The 10,158-nt window shown below is 39.5% G+C and overlaps 1 protein-coding gene across 1 annotated transcript; it reads right to left on the minus strand.

Annotated features, from left to right (window-relative positions):
• Positions 1–5,640: 5,640 nt before the first annotated feature.
• On the minus strand, positions 5,641–5,845 carry LOC104080079 (ras-related protein Rab-38-like; the record flags this gene model as incomplete). The annotated part of the gene is made up of 1 exon (XM_009582346.1): positions 5,641–5,845. A coding segment is annotated over exon 1 (205 nt), but the record flags the coding sequence as incomplete, so codon positions are not given.
• Between the last annotated feature and the right edge of the window lie 4,313 nt (positions 5,846–10,158).

Here is a 10,158-nt window from a genome sequence, read left to right on the forward strand (position 1 = left end):
TCATCACAAACAATCAAAGTTATCAGAGCAATAAAAGGCTCTTATGATGTGGTCTACTGGCTAGTAGTGGCCCACAAAGTTCTGGCAAATGGTATGACACTGATTCCTCCCCCTGCTTCCAGCTGCTTTTGCAGATACCTAGGTTTTTCACTGCACAAAAACGCCACCATGTTTGTAAAAGCAGCTTTATGCAGGAGGACAGCGCTCACCAATTTCCATTATCAATCACTTCAAAGTAAGAGAAAGAATGGAGCTGGTGGCTGAATAAGGTGCCTAAACCCTTGTGAAGTGGTCTTTTTCCCCATCAGTTGCAATTAATATATGAACATACTTGTCATAAAGACATTATGCAACTTCGAATGGAAAAAGAGGTGGTTTGTAAACCACAGACTTTTAGGTTTATGTCACTTGCATAATGGCTTTACTTTTATTTAATTTACATTGTGAAAAAAGTGATCTCTAGTGTTTGCATTGTGCTTGGAGAGCTAAATTTTGTGTCTAAGGATCCAGGAGAATTCTTTTTTCCAATGATTCTCCCCTATGTGAACAAATACCTATCTTCATAGATGAGGTTCCTAAAACTTTTTCATTTAGCAGAATTACTGATGAAAATAGGCACTGTTTGATATATTAAAGGCGTCAGAATCTGGCCTTAGCAACACAATGGCTTAGGCAGTAATTAGGCTAGAAAACAGATCAACCATTAGGTATTCAGTGGTATCTCGCAGGCAGCCTTGAATATTAGTATCTGCTTTATTGCAAGAGGGACAGGGGAAGGTGGTTTTGGTTTTCATTGCAAGGGTCAGAAACTTGTGAGATGTTTGTTTGATCTGGCCCATTGTACTTAACTGCATCCCTTGCAAGGCCACTGGCATCTGGCATCAAACCCACGAGTCTGATGGCCTTTGCCCACTGAGACGGTGCTTTATGTTGGGATTCATCAGCCCTAATTCAGGTTCCTAAAAATTAACTGGGTGTATCTAGGATTAGGGTCCCTTTGTAGTCAGAGACTGAGAAGAGATATCTAGAGGGCATCTTCTCAGCAAGGATAGACATTTAAGAGTGGTCACATAAGCTTCATTATGGAGGTATTTAATCTCTACCCTCAATTCCCTGGCGAGCCCATACTCAAATGGTTCAGTACAAGACATCTAATTGTTAAACCAGATGAATCCTACCCCACTTCGAAGTGAACCCAGTGAGACCAAGGAACCAAAGCAACAAGATTTCCATTAAAGGGAAGGACTCCCTGTCTGAATGGCGCCTGCCTGCACATTTAACCTAATCTCAGTGGCAGCTCTGCAGCAGGGAAAGGTATTATTTCGTGGGCTTAAAGCAATCAACAGCTGAATCTTCATAGTTTGTAAAAATGCATCCCACATAAATTTGCCAGCATGACTCGTACAGAAATCTGCAGTTTCCATTAACCGCTATAATCTCTGATAAAGTTATAAAAACTAATGATAAAGTGCTAAAACTCAGATAATTTCCACCGTCTCGCCCACAGTATCTGAAATATAGTGCAAGATAAAAATTGATTAAAACTGCCTAATGCCCAGTTTTACAACGGGTTTTATTTCTTGCCACCATCGCTCATCCTAAGAGGCAAAAGCTTCTGGGAACCACCGTGCTTTACAGAGGGCCTTTAGCTAATACTGAGAAGCTGGAAATTTTGGAGAAGATTTAAACATTTTTTACCTTTCACTTCAAAATAACTTCCAGGATTTTCACCCTTGAATTCAAGTTATTGTCTTTATGAATTGAAACTTAAGCCAGACTTGAAATGGTGTTCACCACCCCAGAATGTGGAAAAGCAGGTTGTCAGCAGGATCAGACCCATGGATCCCACCACAGATCTACACTGAAATAAAACCATCACAGCAAGGGACTTATTTATGTTTGCAGAACACTAATTTCAAGATAACTTAGCCTAGAAATCACCATGACTATCTTATTTATGCATACCTACTGCAATGCTTAGCAGCCACTAAAATCCTCAACTGCTGAGGATGTGCTGTGCCTGGCATTAGTGAACAGTCCATTTACTCCTTCTGGAGCATAATAGTCTTAAAAACTTTACAACTTCAGAGACATTTGCCTGTATCTGTGCAAAGATTGCTGTTTCCAAAGGTGCAAGTTGCAGGGGAAGGAAATGAAACTGTTCTTTCATCACTGGTGGTGTGTGGATGTCTCCAACGCATTGGACCAGCTGTTTATGAGATGAGATCCCACCTTGTAAAAGCAAACCAACATATTTTTGGTAGCAATGAATAATCCAGCCCACAGATACGCAGTAGGAGGGATAACGGTGATGCTGACACAGCTGTGAAAAAGTAGCAGGGGAGGGGGAAGGCTCTGAAGTGATGCTCTGCCCTCCATTGCACTCACAGAGCTGCTCCCTGCAGTAAATCTGCAGCTAAAACTGGTCTTCAGAGAAATCTCAGCGCTGTGTGGACATGAAACGTGGACAGTAGCACTGAGAGCAGCCTTGCAGGGAAGTGAAGAGAGAATACACCCGGATCTGCTATCTGCAATAGTTGGTTTCTTCAAAAGCGATCCCAGCCTGCATCTGCAGGACCACCCCCATCACAGCAGCCTTGTTCAAAATATGATGAAGAGTTTCTTTTAAAGCTTTCCTTCTAACAATCTGTTAATGAATTTAAAGGACACTCACACAGAGGCAGCAGAAAAAATAAGGAAACAAAAAAAAATTAACTGAGAAGCAAGATATAAAGATGTATGATACAGCAGTAAAGGTGATGGCATGCTTTAAGAGCGACAGGAACACCAAAAGTGAGAACTTGGGATGAAATTTCAATGAAATAAAATGGAACTGTTGGGAGGAAATTAAAGACAAGGAGAAGTTTACCATGTATATCTCCTCCCACACAAAATAGCGAAAATTCAGTCGTTTGAAACCTTAGGCACTTCACTGGATCAGACATAAATTTTCTAATGCTTAGTTATCCTTACTGTTCAGCACTTATCTGTCATCTAAATAAATGCAGTTTCAGCATTTTGTTTACCAAATTAAAGAATACAGAAAAATATGTTACAGAAATATAAACTACATTTAACTATGAAATTAAATGGCACCAAGTGAGCCAGATTTGCTTTTTCTTCTTAAGTCTGTAAGGGTAAACAAGGGTAAACTGCTTGGTCCTACCACGGCTGGAGTATGTCACTCCTCCCATGAAGTCACCATGTATGTAAATCCTACTAATAATGTAGATAAGATTGACACTAGTTTTACTCAAAACATTTTTGAGAAAATTATTTCTAGATTGATAAACAATTTACTACCCACTGATCCACACAGTGAAGTGCAAGGAAAAGTACACATTGCGCTTAACAGTAAGTTCACTGGCTGTATAATGGAGGAGGGGAGGAGAGGATGTAAGAGCTAAAATGATACCTGATATATATATATATATATACACACACACATATATATTCATATAGTGATACATTTGCAGCATTTGCTTCAATTCAAGATGTCCTAAATGCTAAACCAACATCCTTCAGCTCAGTTAGAGACTGAAAATTTATTGCTTTACCCCCAAAGTTAAACATGACCTAATAACAGAGATTCTGCCAAAAGAGAGAGGATGTTCTGAGACAAGAGATTTTATTTTCCTCCCTCTTATCCTCGCATATTTCTGTTTTGCAAGTGGTGATGTGTGACCAGCCACAGCCAGAACAAAACACTTCCATTCCCTCCATATTTCCAATCAGTTTTACTTCACTTTCATTTTTAAAGAACTTTTTTTCTCACCAGCCGGATGCCTTATTTGTGATAACTTCTATGCCAGCACCACACTGATCTGAATTCAGTGTGTTGCTTATAGAACTTATTTTCTATGTGTAGCCATCAACAGCTAAAGCTCCTTACACAAAAGTCATTAAAAAGAGACAGCAACTCTTTTTATTACCGGCCACTGTCTTGACCTTCACAGAGATGCTTTGAATTGAGCAATTCATACGAAATTTAGTACTATGCTGTAATTCTCTCTGTCATGTGTGATAACTCAGAAAGCATGCTAGCCATTCAGTACTACAACTTGGTGTAATTGCTTCTGCAGCCTGACTGAAAGCTACATCATATGATCTGCCAGCACATGATTAGTAGTGTAATAAATCTCTGCAACAAGGCATGCAAATACATTCTTTAAGTCCCTGATGCATTCAGAATTTACTATTAAATGCTTTTTCTCATGCAGCAAAGTTTTGTCAGATGTGTATGTATTTATGGTTATAATTGGTCACTGGTGAGCAATAAAAGCAATGCTTTCCCCATTATTCCAACTTTTAATAAAGAAAACTGAGCATGTATGTATTTAATAACATAAAACCAGAAGACACTACTGACGTGTAAAAAAGCTGAGGTTATGCATCTTTTGCATAAAGCAGTGTTGTTGCATAAGTTTTGGTACCTTGGTGCCAAATTCAGAGCTCAGACATGAGGCAGCTAAGTGCAGAAGAAAGGCACTCCCTCCGCCGATAAGAATGTCAAGAATTTTCTCATTTCACTAGTTTTACTCTGTGCCGTTCCAGACTAGATCATTGAACCCACAGCTCAGGCCACAGGCTGGCACAGTTGCCTAACAGCTGATATAATTTTCACCACTATTCCCTACTTAACAAATGTAACTTTGTAATTTAATTGAGGTTTTAAAACACCCTCCTTTTAGCTGTAAGCTATTGTGTTACAGCTGAACTTGGATTCCTATGTACACTAAATGAAAAATGATTACTTATAGCATGCGAAATATGCCATCAAGATAAACTTTTATTTTGTGGACTGAATAAAAATGATTAATTCCTAATAATGGGAGTGGCAAAAATAAGTTGTGTTTTTAATTGGAAGCCAACTATAAAAAATCCGAAGCACTGACAGCAACAATGTCAAATTCTGTGTTTTTTAGTTATGTAAGCATGCAAGGATAGCTGGACTTCTTTATTGTTTTTCTTCCTGCATAGAGTAAATTATCTTTTTTTGCTTGATGTTGGAATAAGGACAGGTAAACATGAGTAAATACATTTTTAACAACCAGGATTATTACCAAATAGAAACACTTCTCTTTTCAAAGCATGTCAGAAGTTGTTTACATTTCATTGGGCCGAAGGAAGGAAGGTAGGAGAGAGAGGAAGGAAAGGAAGAAGGTATTTTGATAAAGAAACTCTGTGATACTTTTTCCTTATTTTTTAGACTATAAAATAATTTTAACCATCTTATTGTATCCCTCATCTCTTCCACCAAATTAAATAGATGTAACAGGAAATTCTTGTTACTCTCCCTCCCATCACAGAGATCTGTTAGTCTAATGAGGGAAGCTGAGCTGCGGCAACTGCCAGGGAAGAACTGGGGCATCTGGAGCGAGGTGCCCGTGTCCCCGCACACATCTAGAGAAAAGTCAGGCAGGGCAGGTTTCATTCTGACACCCCTTGTTTGGGGGTCTGCTGGCTTTAGGGAAACTCCAAAAATGACAATCTGCCCTTAAAGTTTTCTCTCCTCAATCTCCTCTCCCTCACCACATAGGCACTGGTAGTTTCCAACTTAAAGATTAGGACAAATTTGGGTCTATATTTTGTATTGTCTCTGGATGGGTTATGGGGCAAAGGGTTCTCCTCTGTACTCACCCGCAATATCCCAGAGCTGCAGCCGTACCACGGTCTCAGCATCCCAGCTCAGCACCTTCAAGGCAAAGTCCACCCCGATGGTGGCCCGGTAGTGCGGGGAGAAGTTCTGGTGGACATAGCGTTTGATGATGCTGGTTTTGCCCACTCCCAGGTCCCCGATCACCAGCAGCTTGTAGAGGTGCTCCTTCTGACTGTGTTTCTGCATCTTTCCTGTGGCTGCGGCTGCTCCCTGCAAACTGATTGCATGCTCTGCCCGAGGAATCCTGCCAGCCCGAGGGGGAGAGCGGGAGTGAGGAACCGGGGAGGGAAGGAGAGAAGGTAGGTGGAGGCTCTCTCCCTTTGTACGGAAGCAGGATCACCAGGTCCAGAAGGCAGCCCTGCTGGGAGATGAAGTAAGCAAGGGACTGGGGGAGGAAAGTCTCCCAGAAAGTTTTGCGTGTATGTGTGTAAAGGTCAGCACGAGCTGTCTCTGGGATTAGTCTGGCTACTAAAGACTTCGCAGGAAAATTCATGCAACTGTCCTGTTCCCTGTTTCACTCCTCGCTGGAAGGACAGTGTTTCTGTTGTGCACTAGTTTTGCATACTTTTTTTAATCACTGTCTTCTTAGTGATAATTTATCACTCTATGCTTGTCTCCAGACTCTTTAAAATGCCAGTCACTGCAAAAAAGCAGAAATCTCCTTTCAGAGGTTTTATGCCTCCATTAAAGTGCAAAAACTAAACCAGTGTGACTTTAACTTCCGATGCGATTTGGTTTTAATTAATGTAAGTCAGTGTGAATGCAGTTATATCACTAGAAGTGGCAGTTATAGCAATATAAAGCATCTTTACATGTGTCCATGCCAGGAGGGCTGTGTGAATTTAATTGTAACAGATACATATTTTTAAGTTTCATTAACATAATTGTGATTGTCTATATCTATAAGCATGCTCATAGCTGAATGCAGCACAGAGCTCATGCTTTGTTTTTTCATACAACTGGACTCTAACATGCAAAAAATCCAAATTTGTCTCATGACTCCAATAATCAGAAGTTATGAAAGCATAACAGCATTAGAGCATATGAACGCCAGTATCTCAACAGTCCTCTATTTTCCGAAATAAGTGATATCAAACTTGCAAACAATTGAACACGTTCAACTAAATCATTCCACTGACATGATTAACCCTATATTTTAAACAAAGAACACAGTGACAGTTTCAACTTGGCAGCTTAGCTGTAGATGCCTATCCATTGCCTACAGGTGTTTGATTCTTTTAACAGTTTGATAGCAAACCCCCAGAATTTTAATATTGTGTGAAACTCATCCATGAACGATTTTTACATTTATTGATGATCCTGATAAAATGAAAACACATTTTACACTTATTGAAATAAGTGTATTATTTGATGGAGTTCTTAACCAAATGTGCACTGAAATGGCATTAGAAATTTGTCATCTATCCAAAAAGCTGGATTTTAGTAGACAAAGAATTCAGAAGACAAGTGGAAATGCGCAATTTGAGGAGAAAAATGTTCTATTTTCCTTGAAACTTTTTATTTTTAATGAGGCCTTTTTTCAGTAAGATAAATTCTCTTCCCAAAAATGAGCTGTCATTTGTATCCTTCTGTTTGGAAAGAAAATTTTAAAGGGCTTAGCCTTGTTAGCTACGGACATAATAAAAGACTACAATTTGAGAAGCAAACCAGTTCACTCCAATCAGTTACTATCTTTGCATGATTTAAGCTTATTATTGTTGCTACTGGTAGTGTGCAGTCTGTGAATCTTACCTTCACAGCACTGCCATGTAGGGCAGGATCCAATACCCAAGCACTTCTAAGCACTCACAATTCCCCTCTGAAGTTGAAGATTTCCCATTTTAGAGGTTAAAAAAAGAACAGGTTGAGAGGGTTTAGCAATTTAGGAAATGACGAAATTGGTGTTTTGGATGAGGTTGAAATTACGTCTGATCTTTTTTCTTTCTTTGATGATGGCCAATGCTCAGAGAACAGTGCATGGAAGATCACTGTGAGCAGCTTTAGGTAACTGGAGGTCTTAGGCTAGTAGTAAGTGTACTTAGAGATTGGCCTACACCCAGAAGCATGAGGCTTTACCTCTCTTCCAAAGTTTTTGTTAGTATTAGCTTTAATAGCTCTGGATAATCGTGTTATTTGTTTAAGTTTCCAATTCTTCTTTGAACCTGGCTAAATTCTTGGCCCCAGCAACACCCTGGTACAATGAGCTCCTCATAGGCTTAATCAAGGTCACCCCGGGATGGCAGTAGGGATACAAGCGAGGTGTTTAGCCAGGTGTTCAGATGTGGGGTGAGCATGTAGGAGGCTTCGTTGCATTTAGAGGGATGATTTAGTGAGCTAAAGTGAGGCATGGACTGAAGCATCTTGCTGAGTGAGAGCTGTACCCAGGTCTCCTAACTCCATGGTGAATTGGCTTTTATAGACACCATCTGCTTAATGCTCCTGAGGCACAATAAGGCCCTCAGCCCTGCCTTTTGGAGGACTGTTCCCACATCCTGAACTATGTCAGCACTGGTTTGTCTTCATTGTCATCTGAAGGCACTGCGGCAGGGAGGTGTGGATATACTGCTCATTTGCAGCTCTGCTGTAGGAAAGTAAACACTGTCATGGGGTAAAGCAGATAATTTGGGCTGGTCATATCTTAAGTGATCACTGCAAGACTTGTTTGACGATGCTAGCTGATCCCTCCGGGCAAACAACCAGGTTACTGTGACTCAACGATTTGCTGCAGGTAGAGGTGTCCAGGGAAGCACACTTAGCCTGGAGCTGATGCAGTGCAATCTGTCTTAGCTGAGACCACAGTTAAGGGCAGTTAATATAAACCATATTAGCTTGCCTTTGCCACCCACAGGGAGGTAGTTAGCAAGGCTCAGCTGACATGGAGTAACCTGTTAAGCTGGGAGAACCAGGTGGTGTCTCTGAGCCCTTATTCTGCTGCTTCAGGTCCTTCAAAAATGTCTAGGCAATAAGAACATGTAACATGCTGCCAATGTAGTTGATATTTCAGTGTTTATATTTTGGTTGTCTGTGTTTTCTCTGGTAAAGACATACATTTTAAACTTTAGTAAATCAATGTAAATAATAATTAAAATCCCATGTGACATTATATTGTATTTATTTTTGTATTCCCTGCCTATCCACTATGCTATTTGCCACAATAGTGTCATCTGATGCTCTGCTATCTCTATTTTAATACCTATGCTAATATTAATAGACTATATTAACACTCTATTTTAATTGGCAGGAATTGATACAAACTTTACACGTCTCCATTGTAAATAATAACTTTTAAGAAAATTCCATCAAATTAAGGCATTACAGACTGTGTTGGTCTCAGCATAAAAGTGAAACTCATTTTACAATGATAACTTTCAGGAATTTGACAGGAATCAAAGACAGCATAAATGCATCCTGGATTTTATCATTCCTTCTCTTTGCGTGGCATATACCACAGAAAAGGGCGTCAATCCTGACTGAGCACCACGGTTGTTAACTAACATACCTTTTAAAAATGACAATGTTGTCTGAGATATTGAAACCATGAGGTAATAGTTTTTGTCTGAGGAAACACATTCAAATCATTAGAAATGTATGTACTTAAAGGATTGCCATCTAATTATCTAGGGGTTTTACACCACAGCTATACCTGGTAGCTTTGAATGTCTTGAAGGGATTGGCCTATGCCATCACATTGATCTTACTGAATATCATATAATATAAATGAGACCATAATCCAGAGAAATAGTAAATACACGTGTGTGTTTGTGTGTATGTATATATATGTAAATATCTATACACACACAAATTAATATGATAGAAGATTTATGATATGATTTCTGCTTTAAAAAAAAAAAATACAAAACATTGAAATTCTATGCAGTTTTTTGCCATACTTCCATATCCCAATTAAACCTGGGGTATGGACTAAATACTAAGTTGTTAGCTGCACAGGAGACTGTTCATCTTTTATTAATAGATTGCCTTCCTCATTTCAGTCATAGCATATTCACTGACTTCATTATGGGAATGGTCAATCATAGCGAGAATAATCTCTTACATAGAAATAGATTGTTTTAACAAAATGCTGCATTCCCCTCAATTTTATTTTTAGACTAGAAAGACGTAATTAGTTTGGATTTTCCATTCTTCCATTCCAACTGTTCTTGTGATTAAGACATTCAGTTAAAAATTACTATTGATTCATCAAATGTACTTAATGGGCATGCCCAAGTGCTGCCTCTTGGGAATTATGCTCCAGCTGTCCTACAAAACAAGGTCCATATGGCAGGAATAGTCTATGGCAGTGTCTGTTTTATCTCAGGAACTACACCTCTCGAAACCAGCTAAAACCTTTCCCTCTAGCACAATTACAGCCCTGTTTAAAAAGTCAGGTATGAGTTACTGGTTGAGGTTACAGTTTTGCTCCCTAGAGCAATGGATCTGTTTCTAGGGTTAGAGATCCCAGAAAATGAGACCTCAAGGCAAGATAGGATTCAGTGAGA

The sequence above is a fragment of the Fulmarus glacialis genome, unplaced genomic scaffold (genome assembly GCF_000690835.1).
Source record: "Fulmarus glacialis isolate BGI_N327 unplaced genomic scaffold, ASM69083v1 scaffold7497, whole genome shotgun sequence".
NCBI lineage: Eukaryota > Metazoa > Chordata > Aves > Procellariiformes > Procellariidae > Fulmarus > Fulmarus glacialis.